This window comes from Ranitomeya imitator, chromosome 4, assembly GCF_032444005.1.
Source record: "Ranitomeya imitator isolate aRanImi1 chromosome 4, aRanImi1.pri, whole genome shotgun sequence".
Lineage (NCBI taxonomy): Eukaryota > Metazoa > Chordata > Amphibia > Anura > Dendrobatidae > Ranitomeya > Ranitomeya imitator.
The window spans coordinates 713,810,557-713,821,693 of NC_091285.1; the positions used below are offsets into that span (position 1 = coordinate 713,810,557).

Consider the following 11,137-nt stretch of genomic DNA (forward strand, 5'->3'; position numbering starts at 1 on the left):
CAAATTAATTTCTGTAGCATGATAACGGCCATGAACATACAGCCAAAGTCATGAAGAATGATCATGAAAAATTATCTTAAGCATAAGAAAAACAAGGCACTCTGAAAGTGATGATACGTCTCTAACCGATCTCTGATCTCAACAATATCATGTTTGTGTGGGATTGTTTGAAGAGACAGGAGAATTTGTCCAAACCTACAGTAAATCCACAGAAAAACTATGGATACTTCGCCAAGATATGTGGAACAACCTTCCAGCCAATTTCCTTCAAGGACTATTTGTAAATGTCCCTAGAAGAATTAGTGATTTGATCCTATTTGGAAGGCAAAGGTTGGTAGCATCAAAAATTAATTTGATTTATATTTTTCTTTTCATCTTATTTGACAAAAATAAACTTTTAACACTTTTGACTTTTAAATTATTTTTAACTGCTTAATTCTTGACCCTTCTGCTAAAACAATCTCACTGCATTTTATATACAGTAAAGTACTTTATATTTTTGTAAGTTTACACATTGTGGGTATTTAGAATACAAAACATGAAAGATTTTATACCAACATTCTCTGGAGGCAAGATAACTATCAATTCATTTAAACACCTGGTCTCTTTTGTCTAGAACATTCACTTGAGGATGATTATCGGGATCCAGTGGGCATTTGCTATGTTTTTCTGAGACTATAAAAGATGTGAATGTCTGGAATATTTCGCCTTTTACATCAGAAGGGCCAACAAGGCAAAGATATTTCACAGATGAAAATATCCCAAAATTCTAGTGAGTCTCCTCTAATAATGAAAACCATCACTACTTGTTTTTAGTGGGCTACATTCCCAGAATTTATACCTGAACTTGAATAAATACTCTTAATTTTTAGGAGAAAATAATTCTTGGATACTTATTGATATATTAATGATGTGTGAGGAGAATCAGACACAAGTCACTCAGATACGTCTTCTTGGATTCCAAAGTCTTTCCGAATACAAACCTCTTCTATTCCTTCTGCTTACCCTGAGTTACATATGTATACTGGGAGGAAATCTTCTCATTATCCTTCTAGTGACCATCATTGACCAACTCAAAACTCCAATGTTTTTCTTTCTGAAGCATTTATCCATAACAGATGTCTTACTGACCACCAGCGTTATCCCCATGATGTTAGGCATTATGTTTGTTGAGGAAGGAGTTTTGTCCCTTTGGGGTTGTCTGACACAGCTTTATTTCTTTTGTATATTTTGCGCTGTTCCAAGTTTCCTCATTGCCATTATGTCTTATGATCGGTATTTGGCCATTTGTCATCCGTTACGATATTCCTCACTAATAAGTCTAGATCTTTGCCTTCATCTTGTTATGGGAGCCTGGTTTTTGGTCATTGTGCTTAGTTCAAGTGAGGTCTTTGTTTTTTTTCAGTCTAACTTCTGTGGCTTGAATTACATAGATCATTTCTTTTGTGACCTTGGTCCCTTAATGGAATTGGCCACTTCAGACATTTCCATTGTAATATTGCAAGACTTTGTTTATGGCATCTTTTCTCTTTTTTTTCCATTTGTTTTTACTATTTTTACCTACTTTTGCATATTCTTTACCATCCTGAACATTTCTTATGGTAGAAGAAAAGCCTTCTCCACATGTAGCTCCCACCTGACCACAGTATGTGCATATTATGGAACCATAATTGTAGTCTACATTACTCCATCTGATGAGAGTTCATCCAATATCAACAAATACAGATCCCTGTTGTATATAGTAGTTACACCATTAATGAATCCTATTATCTACAGTCTGAGGAACAATGAGATTAGGAGAGCTATGCAAAAGATGAGATATATATATTTTTTAAACAAAATGAGTTTAAACGTTCAGCTCAGTGGTAATAAGTGAAGGCCTCATTCAACTATGAGTCAAATCATTACCCAAATCATTGTTTTCAATCCATAAGAAGTTGTGTTTCAACTAGAGATGAGTAGATTGATTAACAGCAAATTAAATTTGATTCAAATTTTAAAGAAAAATGGATAGGTCAGAATCTACTATTTTTCTGATTTGAATCCTTTGAATTCAGCAAAATGGCTTTTGGCTGATCAACATATTAGGGCTGGGAAGACATAAAAATAATAAAATAATATGCCGTCTTCACTCATCACATGGCCAGCACTCCTACCAATTCTGCACTAGGATGTGGACAGATAACACTTAGGTAATGACTATTAATGGCCTTCAGGCACCTTTATTTCACATATAATAATGTTGTGAATCCTATTTCCAGGCCAAATTCAATTGAATCTCCTAAATTTTAAAGTTGGAAGATTTATTCATTTCTAGCTTCAACATGTAGAGACTTACTAACATGCAGTGTATCAGCAACTTTCCAAATAGGGTAACACATCTTTCTATGGATTGAAAGGAAAATACTGGATTTCTTCAATTTGAGTGGTGCAAACATTTTTTTATTTCTATATTTGGTTTAAACTTGCTAGCCGGAAACATAATTTGCTTTCTAACAATGGATAGAGGAGCATGTTGAGATTTCTTTTGTCACATATTGTGACGACACAGCATTAATTCGGAATTATCCAGATGTATTATGTCAGTAGACCCAGGAACATGAGCTAGAGTTCATGTGAGAAGTAATGTTGACTCTTATTGTCAACTGAATTAATGTTCAGTGGCTGCCATTTGTGGACTGGCTGTTGATTAGCTATTGTATCTGTCCTAGTATTGCAGTCCTAGTATTGTGCTACTATCTTTGCACAATATGTGAACAATGTGTGTTAATATGTTGATGACCCATTGGTGTTCTGCAAATATGAAGGACAATCTATGTATTTTGTTTGCACACTCCAGCAGTGATGGATGGCCTCCTTCGACCTTCCCTCAGCCTGTGGAGGAATGCCTGAATGAAAAGTTGTGAACTATAATACGGAGGATCTCCCTGTTTTTTAGAGAGACTGCACATTACAGTAACCATGGCATCATGGCTCCAACTAAAAATGTAGAGAGCTGCTTCTTTGACCATGACTGAACCCTCAAAGACATTTGGAGAATCCTGGTTGGGACAATCAGGTCACCTGGCCTCGTACATCAATGAACTGCTCTCAGTCACCTTCCTAAGGTTGTCGATACCTCCTCTCTGTGCGTGTCACAGATGGAGTAAACGGCCCTGGAAGCTCTGAATTCACAGCTGCTGTAATCCTAGTGAGTCAGCTGAAGGGTGAGACTGTAATTTGCACCATCTTGGGTAGTTGCTGGGACTGTTCTATAAGTTTTTGTCTGTTAGTGGTTCAATAAATTATTGCCACACTGTTTAACCCTCACCTTGTGTTGTCTGAGTAGTATTATACCCACAGTAAAAAAGAGTGGGCATTCAGTGGGATGATCCCTGGTCCATGATGACTCGAGCTAGTGGACTAGAGCACCCACTGACCCCCATGTCTACTGTTCATTGTTCACAAACAATATTTTTGCTTGTATTTATTCCTAGCCTGTCCTCCTGGAATTCAGCATGTTTACAGAATATTCTCCTATGTTATGCTTTTGTAGCATGACTGTCCTACCTGATCATTTGTGCCAGCCTGCACCACCAGCCTTCAGCCAGCTTTACAACCCTAACTTATGGGTCCCTGACTCCTGAGAAAATTCAATAAATGATGAATGTGATGATAATGTATAATATGATTTTTTAGTTGTCCCTGTTACCACACATATTGTGGGCTCTGACCTCCCATTCTCTCTGTGCTTCTGCTGACAGATATGTGTATATGTGGATCCCAAATCACTCATGGCCCCCCACAAGAATTTTTATTGCACTTGGAACTGCACAAATCTCCCTCCAGCTCCAGCTGAAACTGCTCTGATCTGTCTCAAAAGACAGGAGGTTCTTTGTTCTATTATAGTAAGATATTGGGCCACCGATTTGGGTTAGAAAAATAATGAACCCCCCTGCACATTGGATAGCTGGGTGCTGGCCAAAGGTCACCCCGTTCATTAGGTACTGTTGACAGCCACGGTGTGATTCGTGACATATTGGTAGCAGCGGTGGGATCATAGAACATTAGTGATCTGGTTTGAGCAATCATACCTCTCACTAAAGTCTTACAAAGTTCTTGCGACGACTCTGCACAAATAAGTTTGGAGAACAAACTCAGTGTTTATTAGTCCTGAGACAATTGTGTGTACTGGTAATTATCCCCTCACTTTCTCTTGGTTTTTTTCTCCTATCTTTTATTTGGCAACCATGGCTGCGAAAGGAGAAGCCTGGTACACCCAGCAGAAGAAGGACACTCTTGTTGGGGTATGCACGTACCATGGCCTGAACTCCCATGGTAAGTGCAAGGCTCAAATGCTCGCTGAACTGGTGCAATTTGAAGCAGACTAAGCCAGGCCACAGAGCCCAGAGGCCGTAGAAGCCAGCACAAGCGAACATGGTGCTGCAGCAGAGGTCCAACCACTGAATGCCAGCACTACTAGCAACCAGGGCGAATTGGACCCCCACCTGCAGGCGGCCTTGGAACAACTCCCCGCTGATGACTGTGATGGACGTCTGATGGGCCAACAAAACAAGTAGGCCAAATGCAGTGTTATATTAAAAACAATTTAACGAGAGCTTCAAAATAGAAGCTAGGGAGAGGCAACCTGGAGAACACCTTGGAGCGGCAGACACCGTCTCTACAACCCAGACACAACTTGTAAGCCTAATGCAGTGTTGTTTCAACAACTACTTAACAAGAGCTTCAAGATAGAAGCTAGAGAGAGGCAACCTGGAGAACACCTTGGAGCGGCAGACACCGTCTCTACAACCCAGACCAAAGTTGTAGGCCTAATGCAGTGTTGTTTCAACAACTACTTAACAAGAGCTTCAAGATAGAAGCTAAGAAGAGGCAACCTGGAGAACACCTTGGAGCGGCAGACACCGTCTCTACAACCCAGACCCAACTTGTAGGCCTAATGCAGTGTTGTTTCAACAACTACTTAACAAGAGCTTCAAGATAGAAGCTATGGAGAGGCAACCTTGAGAACACCTTGGAGCGGCAGACACCGTCTCTACAACCCAGTCCCAACTTGTAGGCCTAATGCAGTGTTGTTTCAACAACTACTTAACACGAGCATGAAGATTGAAGCTATGGAGAGGCAACCTGGAGAACACCTTGGAGCGGCAGACACCGTCTCTACAACCCAGACCCAACTTGTAGGCCTAATGCAGTGCTGTTTCAACAACTACTTAACGAGAGCTTCAAGATAGAATTTAGGGAGAGGCTGTTAGAGGTCGAGTTCCCGCTTCTGCACAGAGGGAATCTCGAGCCATCTCCACTGCGGTCTCCCATTCTGTTCCAGCCGCAGTGGAGTCTGCTCAGCAAAGACGTCGGTCCCAGCGTCTTGCTCAATCTCACTCTGTTCTAAGAGTTACTGCTGCTTCTCCAGCTCCTGCCATTAAAGCCAGTACTGGTCAGCAGCAAGCGGACTTCTCTGGGACTAAGTCCTTGTCTGCACATACTGAGCATGCACAGGGCAAGATCTCCCGTTGTAGATCGAGGGTCAGGTGCTCAGGCTCTTCGGCACATTCCATTGGTCCTCTTGGCAGGTCTTGGAAGGGCAAAAGTTCTGTAGCCACTTCCTGTGCTGCAACTATATAAACTGCGCATGACCGCACGGCCATGCGCTAGTATTGTCTCATAATGATATATGTGTGTGTGTAGATGGATGTATGTCGATGGATGAAAGCTCCTAAATATCCCTCCCTAGAGTTGTTGTCTGCTCGCGGATGTTGGTAGCTATCTAGCGCCCGACTAACCATCTGCACGATACACACATTACAGCGTCCTCTTGCTGTGTTCGCCTGTACGGCGCCGTGCGCTTGCCTTGCGCTTTCCATACACAAGCCTGTGTGGTTGGTGGCGTCCGACAGTGCGGCATTGCTCGCACTCCTGTGCATTTATATATTTCTAATTAGTTTCCTTACACACCCAGTTGTGGTGTAGTGCCAGCAAGGGTCTAATCGGACTTCAATCCCTGTTGGGGTTAAGTACGCTGACTGCTTGCTCGCACTTTAGGTGCGGTACCGCGGTCCTGTGACGCAACAGGATTGCTTCCTTCACGCTGGGTGAGGTTGAACCCACGTGTGTTTACTTTAGTGTACCGCCAGATAGTCTGCAATTTACTAGCAGCGGGTTTTCACCTGCACGGTGGACCTCGGACTGCGAACGCATCTTAATCATCTTTCTGGGTGCGTTCCGCCAGTCCTAACATAATACTAGCGCCAAGGTCTGGCTAGTAAATGGCGGACGATCAGCGTTTACAGCGGTACATCCAGCAGCTGGAGGGAAGGTTGGAGGCTCTAGAGCGTTCAACTTCAGCTGTGGATGTTACTGCTGTCGCTGTTCAGGCTGCAAGTGTGGCTGCAGCTACCTTGTCCACTGCCGCCCCTGTACCGACGCTATCTCGCCTCCCGCTACCAGAGAAATTTTCTGGTGACAGTAAGTCCTGTAGGGGTTTCGTGAGTCAGTGCTCAATACATCTCGAGCTTCTGGCCTCTCGTTTCCCTACAGAGCGGGCTAAGGTGGGCTTTATCATTTCCTTATTGTCGGACAGGGCGTTGCAGTGGGCTACGCCGCTGTGGGAGCGTGACGATCTTGTGGTGCAGAGTGCTCCGTTATTCCTGAGCACTCTGAAACAGGTCTTTTTAGGACCTCGTGTCACCCATGATACGGCGCTCCAACTGTTGGCATTGACTCAGGGCTCGTCCTTGGTCAGCCTTTTTGCCGTCCACTTTCGCACTCTAGCATCTGAGCTGGAGTGGACGGATAAAGCCCTTATCCCTATATTTTGGAGGGGGCTGGCTGACCACGTTAAGGACGCCCTGGCCACTAGGGAGATTCCCGCCACACTGGAGGAATTAATAACTGTATCTACTCGTATTGACCTCCGTTTTCACGAGCGGAGGTTAGAGCGAGCCCAGTGTAGGCAGAGGTTTCGGCTGGCTCCCACCTTCGCCAAACCTTTAGAATTTCCAGTCCAGGCTCCTGAGTTCCATGAACCTAAGGTGGTGTCATGAGCGGGATCTAAGTCCCGGACCGCCCGTGCACTCCAGGTTTGCCATGTATGCCAACAGTCAGGACATCTTGCCACCAGATGTCATCAGCGGTCGAGGAAACGTCAGCGTCTAGTGGTAGTAGGTGGAGGTGCACTAGACACTGCGACGTTTGCCTCCAAATTGTCTTTCAAGGGGACAATTACTTTTGGCTCATCCTCCCACTCGGTAGAGCTCTGCGTGGATTCTGGGGCGGAGGGCAATTTTATGTCTTCTGCCTTCGCCCAACGTCACGCAATACCCCTAGTTATGCTATCTCAACCAGTAACGGTACGAGTGGTGAATGGGTCGACACTCCCCGCACAGATAACACATCAGACCATCCCTTTTACTCTGTCCATGTCACCATCCCATCAGGAGATTATATCTCTGCTCATCATTCCTGAGGGGATTGATGAGATCCTGTTGGGGATACCTTGGTTACGGTACCACTCTCCTCACATCGAGTGGTCCTCTGGCAGAATTCTGGGATGGGGTGAATCATGTTGGGGTAGGTGTCACCGAGAGTGCGTTCAGGTTGCTACTACAGAGGTACCCGCAGATCTATCCTCTCTCCCCAAGCAATATTGGTCTTATGCGGACGTGTTCTTCAAAAAGGCGGCGGAGACCCTTCCGCCCCATCGCCCCTATGACTGTCCTATCGATCTCTTGCCTGGTGCGGAGCCTCCCCGGGGTCGAGTTTATCCATTATCTCTCCCGGAGACGGAGGCCATGTCTCAGTACATTCAAGAGAATCTGGCAAGAGGGTTCATCAGGAAGTCAGTGTCACCTGCTGGGGCAGGGTTCTTCTTCGTGCAGAAGAAGAATGGGGAACTGCGTCCATGCATAGACTACAGGGGTCTTAACGCTATCACCGTTAAGAACAAGTATCCTTTGCCCTTGATATCCGAGCTCTTCGATAGGCTTCGGGGAGCTAGAGTGTTTACTAAATTAGATCTGCGGGGTGCTTATAACCTGATTCGCATCCGTGAGGGGGACGAATGGAAAACGGCATTTAACACCAGAGATGGGCACTATGAGTATCTGGTGATGCCCTTCGGGCTCTGTAATGCTCCAGCCGTTTTCCAAGACTTTGTCAACGACATCTTCCGGGATATGCTTTCCACCTCAGTTGTAGTCTATCTGGATGATATTCTCATCTTTTCTCCAGATATGGACTCCCACCGGAGAGATGTTGGCAGAGTCTTCGACCTCCTACGGGCAAACTCTCTCTATGCGAATTTGGAGAAGTGTATGTTTGAGCAGGAGTCCTTACCTTTCCTGGGCTATATCATCTCCGCCCAGGGATTGGCTATGGATCCTGCCAAACTACAGGCTGTGATGGACTGGCAAGAGCCCCATTCTCTTAAAGCGGTGCAGCGCTTTATGGGGTTCATTAACTATTACCACCAGTTCATTCCCCACTTCTCAACTCTGGTAGCTCCCTTGGTAGCCCTCACCAAGAAGGGAGCGAATCCCAAATTGTGGTCGGAAGAGGTATCCAAGGCCTTCACTTCTATTAAGTCCCACTTTGCTAGCGCTCCCATCTTACGTCGCCCCGATGTTGATAAGCCATTCCTAATGGAGGTGGATGCCTCATCAGTTGGTGATGGAGCAGTCCTCTATCAAAAGGATGCTCAAGGTCGGAAGCATCCATGCTTCTTTTTCTCAAAGACCTTTACATCAGCGGAGAGAAATTACTCCATCGGGGATAGGGAGTTGCTAGCGATGAAGTTGGCCTTTTCGGAGTGGAGACATCTTCTGGAGGGTGCACGGTTTCCTTTCCAGGTCTTCACGGACCACAAAAATTTGGTGTATTTACACACAGCCACGCGGCTGAATTCTCGTCAGGCCAGATGGTCCTTATTTTTCTCCCGGGTTCCATTTTACTCTTCACTATCTCGCCGGGGAGAAGAATATTCGTGCCGACGCTCTCTCTCGCTCCCTTATGTCAACTGAGGAGGAGGAAGAGGAGCCTCGGCTTATTGTCCCTGCTGAGAGCCTGAGAACCGTAGCGCCGGTTTCACTGGAGTCTGTGCCTCCGGGCAAGTCTTTTGTGCCCATTAATTTGCGACCGGAGGTTCTCTCTTGGGCTCATTCGTCCATGGTGGGTGGACACTTTGGGACAAAAAGGACATCTCAGCTACTGGCGAGGACGTACTGGTGGCCGCATATGGTCCGGGATGTCAGGGATTATATTCTGGCGTGTGTCTCCTGCGCCAAAAATAAATCTCCACGTCAAAGGCCAGCTGGGTTGCTCTATCCTTTGCCGATGGCAGATAGGCCCTGGGAGATGGTCGGGATGGACTTTGTCGTGGGTTTACCCAAATCTCGCGGCTGTACCATCATTTGGGTCATCACCGATCATTTCTCAAAAATGGTGCATTTGGTGCCGCTACCACGGTTACCTTCTGCACGGGTCTTGGCAGCGTTGTTCATAAAACACATCTTCCGCCTACATGGTATGCCTGACAAAATTGTCAGTGACCGAGGTCCCCAGTTTGCGTCTCGGTTCTGGAGAGAGCTTTGTCGTCTACTCAGTATTGAGTTGAATCTCTCTTCTGCTTATCATCCCGAGACGAATGGGTTGGTAGAGAGGGCCAATCAGACCTTGGTCACATACCTGCGACATTTTGTTTCAGCCAGGCAGGATGACTGGGCATCCTTGCTATCATGGGCAGAGTTTGCGCTGAACAACGCCGTAGCAGACTCCACTGGACAAACCCCATTCCTCCTCAACTATGGTCAGCATCCACGGGTACCTGTGCCTATGCCCGTGTCCTCCGCAGACTCCAGGGTGGCAGACTGGGCTGTGGAGGCACGGGATATTTGGGTCCGCACTCAGGATGCCATTCGGGCCTCTAAGGAGAGAATGAGATCCTCCGCCGATGCTCATCGGCGCCCCGCTCCGACCTTTGCTCCTGGCGACTTGGTGTGGCTCTCCGCCCGTAACATCAGGCTGCGAGTTGAGTCCACTAAATTTGCTCCTCGCTACTTGGGTCCCTTCAAGGTCCTCGAACAGGTTAATCCTGTGGTCTACCGTCTGGCTCTTCCTCCATGCCTTGGTATCACCGACACCTTTCATGTGTCCCTCCTTAAGCCCGTATACATGTCCCGGTTTTCTGAGTCATCTGCCGAGACATCAGGTTCGTCTACGGACGATTTCGAGGTGAACGCTATCTTGGGGTGCAAGGTGGTACGTGGCAAAAAATATTTTTTGGTGGACTGGAAGGGTTACGGCCCTGAGGACAGGTCCAGGGAGCCTGCTGAGCACATTTGGGCTCCGCAGCTTATTGCTGCCTTCGAACGAAGCGAGGCCCAAGGAGGGGGGGGCCTTAGGAGGGGGGGTAATGTTAGAGGTCGAGTTCCCGCTTCTGCACAGAGGGAATCTCGAGCCATCTCCACTGCGGTCTCCCATTCTGTTCCAGCCGCAGTGGAGTCTGCTCAGCAAAGACGTCGGTCCCAGCGTCTTGCTCAATCTCACTCTGTTCTAAGAGTTACTGCTGCTTCTCCAGCTTCTGCCATTAAAGCCAGTACTGGTCAGCAGCAAGCGGACTTCTCTGGGACTAAGTCCTTGTCTGCACATACTGAGCATGCACAGGGCAAGATCTCCCGTAGTAGATCGAGGGTCAGGTGCTCAGGCTCTTCGGCACATTCCATTGGTCCTCTTGGCAGGTCTTGGAAGGGCAAAAGTTCTGTAGCCACTTCCTGTGCTGCAACTATATAAACTGCGCATGACCGCACGGCCATGCGCTAGTATTGTCTCATAATGATATATGTGTGTGTGTAGATGGATGTATGTCGATGGATGAAAGCTCCTAAATATCCCTCCCTAGAGTTGTTGTCTGCTCGCGGATGTTGGTAGCTATCTAGCGCCCGACTAACCATCTGCACGATACACACATTACAGCGTCCTCTTGCTGTGTTCGCCTGTACGGCGCCTTGCGCTTTCCATACACAAGCCTGTGTGGTTGGTGGCGTCCGACAGTGCGGCATTGCTCGCACTCCTGTGCATTTATATATTTCTAATTAGTTTCCTTACACACCCAGTTGTGGTGTAGTGCCAGCAAGGGTCTAAT

At 46.5% G+C, this 11,137-nt stretch overlaps 1 protein-coding gene across 1 annotated transcript; it reads left to right on the forward strand.

The window, feature by feature from the left end:
* The first annotated feature begins 760 nt into the window (after window positions 1–760).
* On the forward strand, window positions 761–2,166 carry LOC138674393 (olfactory receptor 5P62-like). The gene has a single exon (XM_069762243.1). The coding sequence runs from the start codon at window positions 908–910 to the stop codon at window positions 1,874–1,876; it is 969 nt and encodes a 322-aa protein (XP_069618344.1). The 5' UTR covers window positions 761–907; the 3' UTR covers window positions 1,877–2,166.
* Window positions 2,167–11,137: the final 8,971 nt, after the last annotated feature.

What these genes read in the sequence shown, in the direction of transcription:
- LOC138674393 (XM_069762243.1), top strand. Translation starts at nt 908, where the DNA reads ATGATGTGTGAGGAGAATCAGACACAAGTCACTCAGATACGTCTTCTT.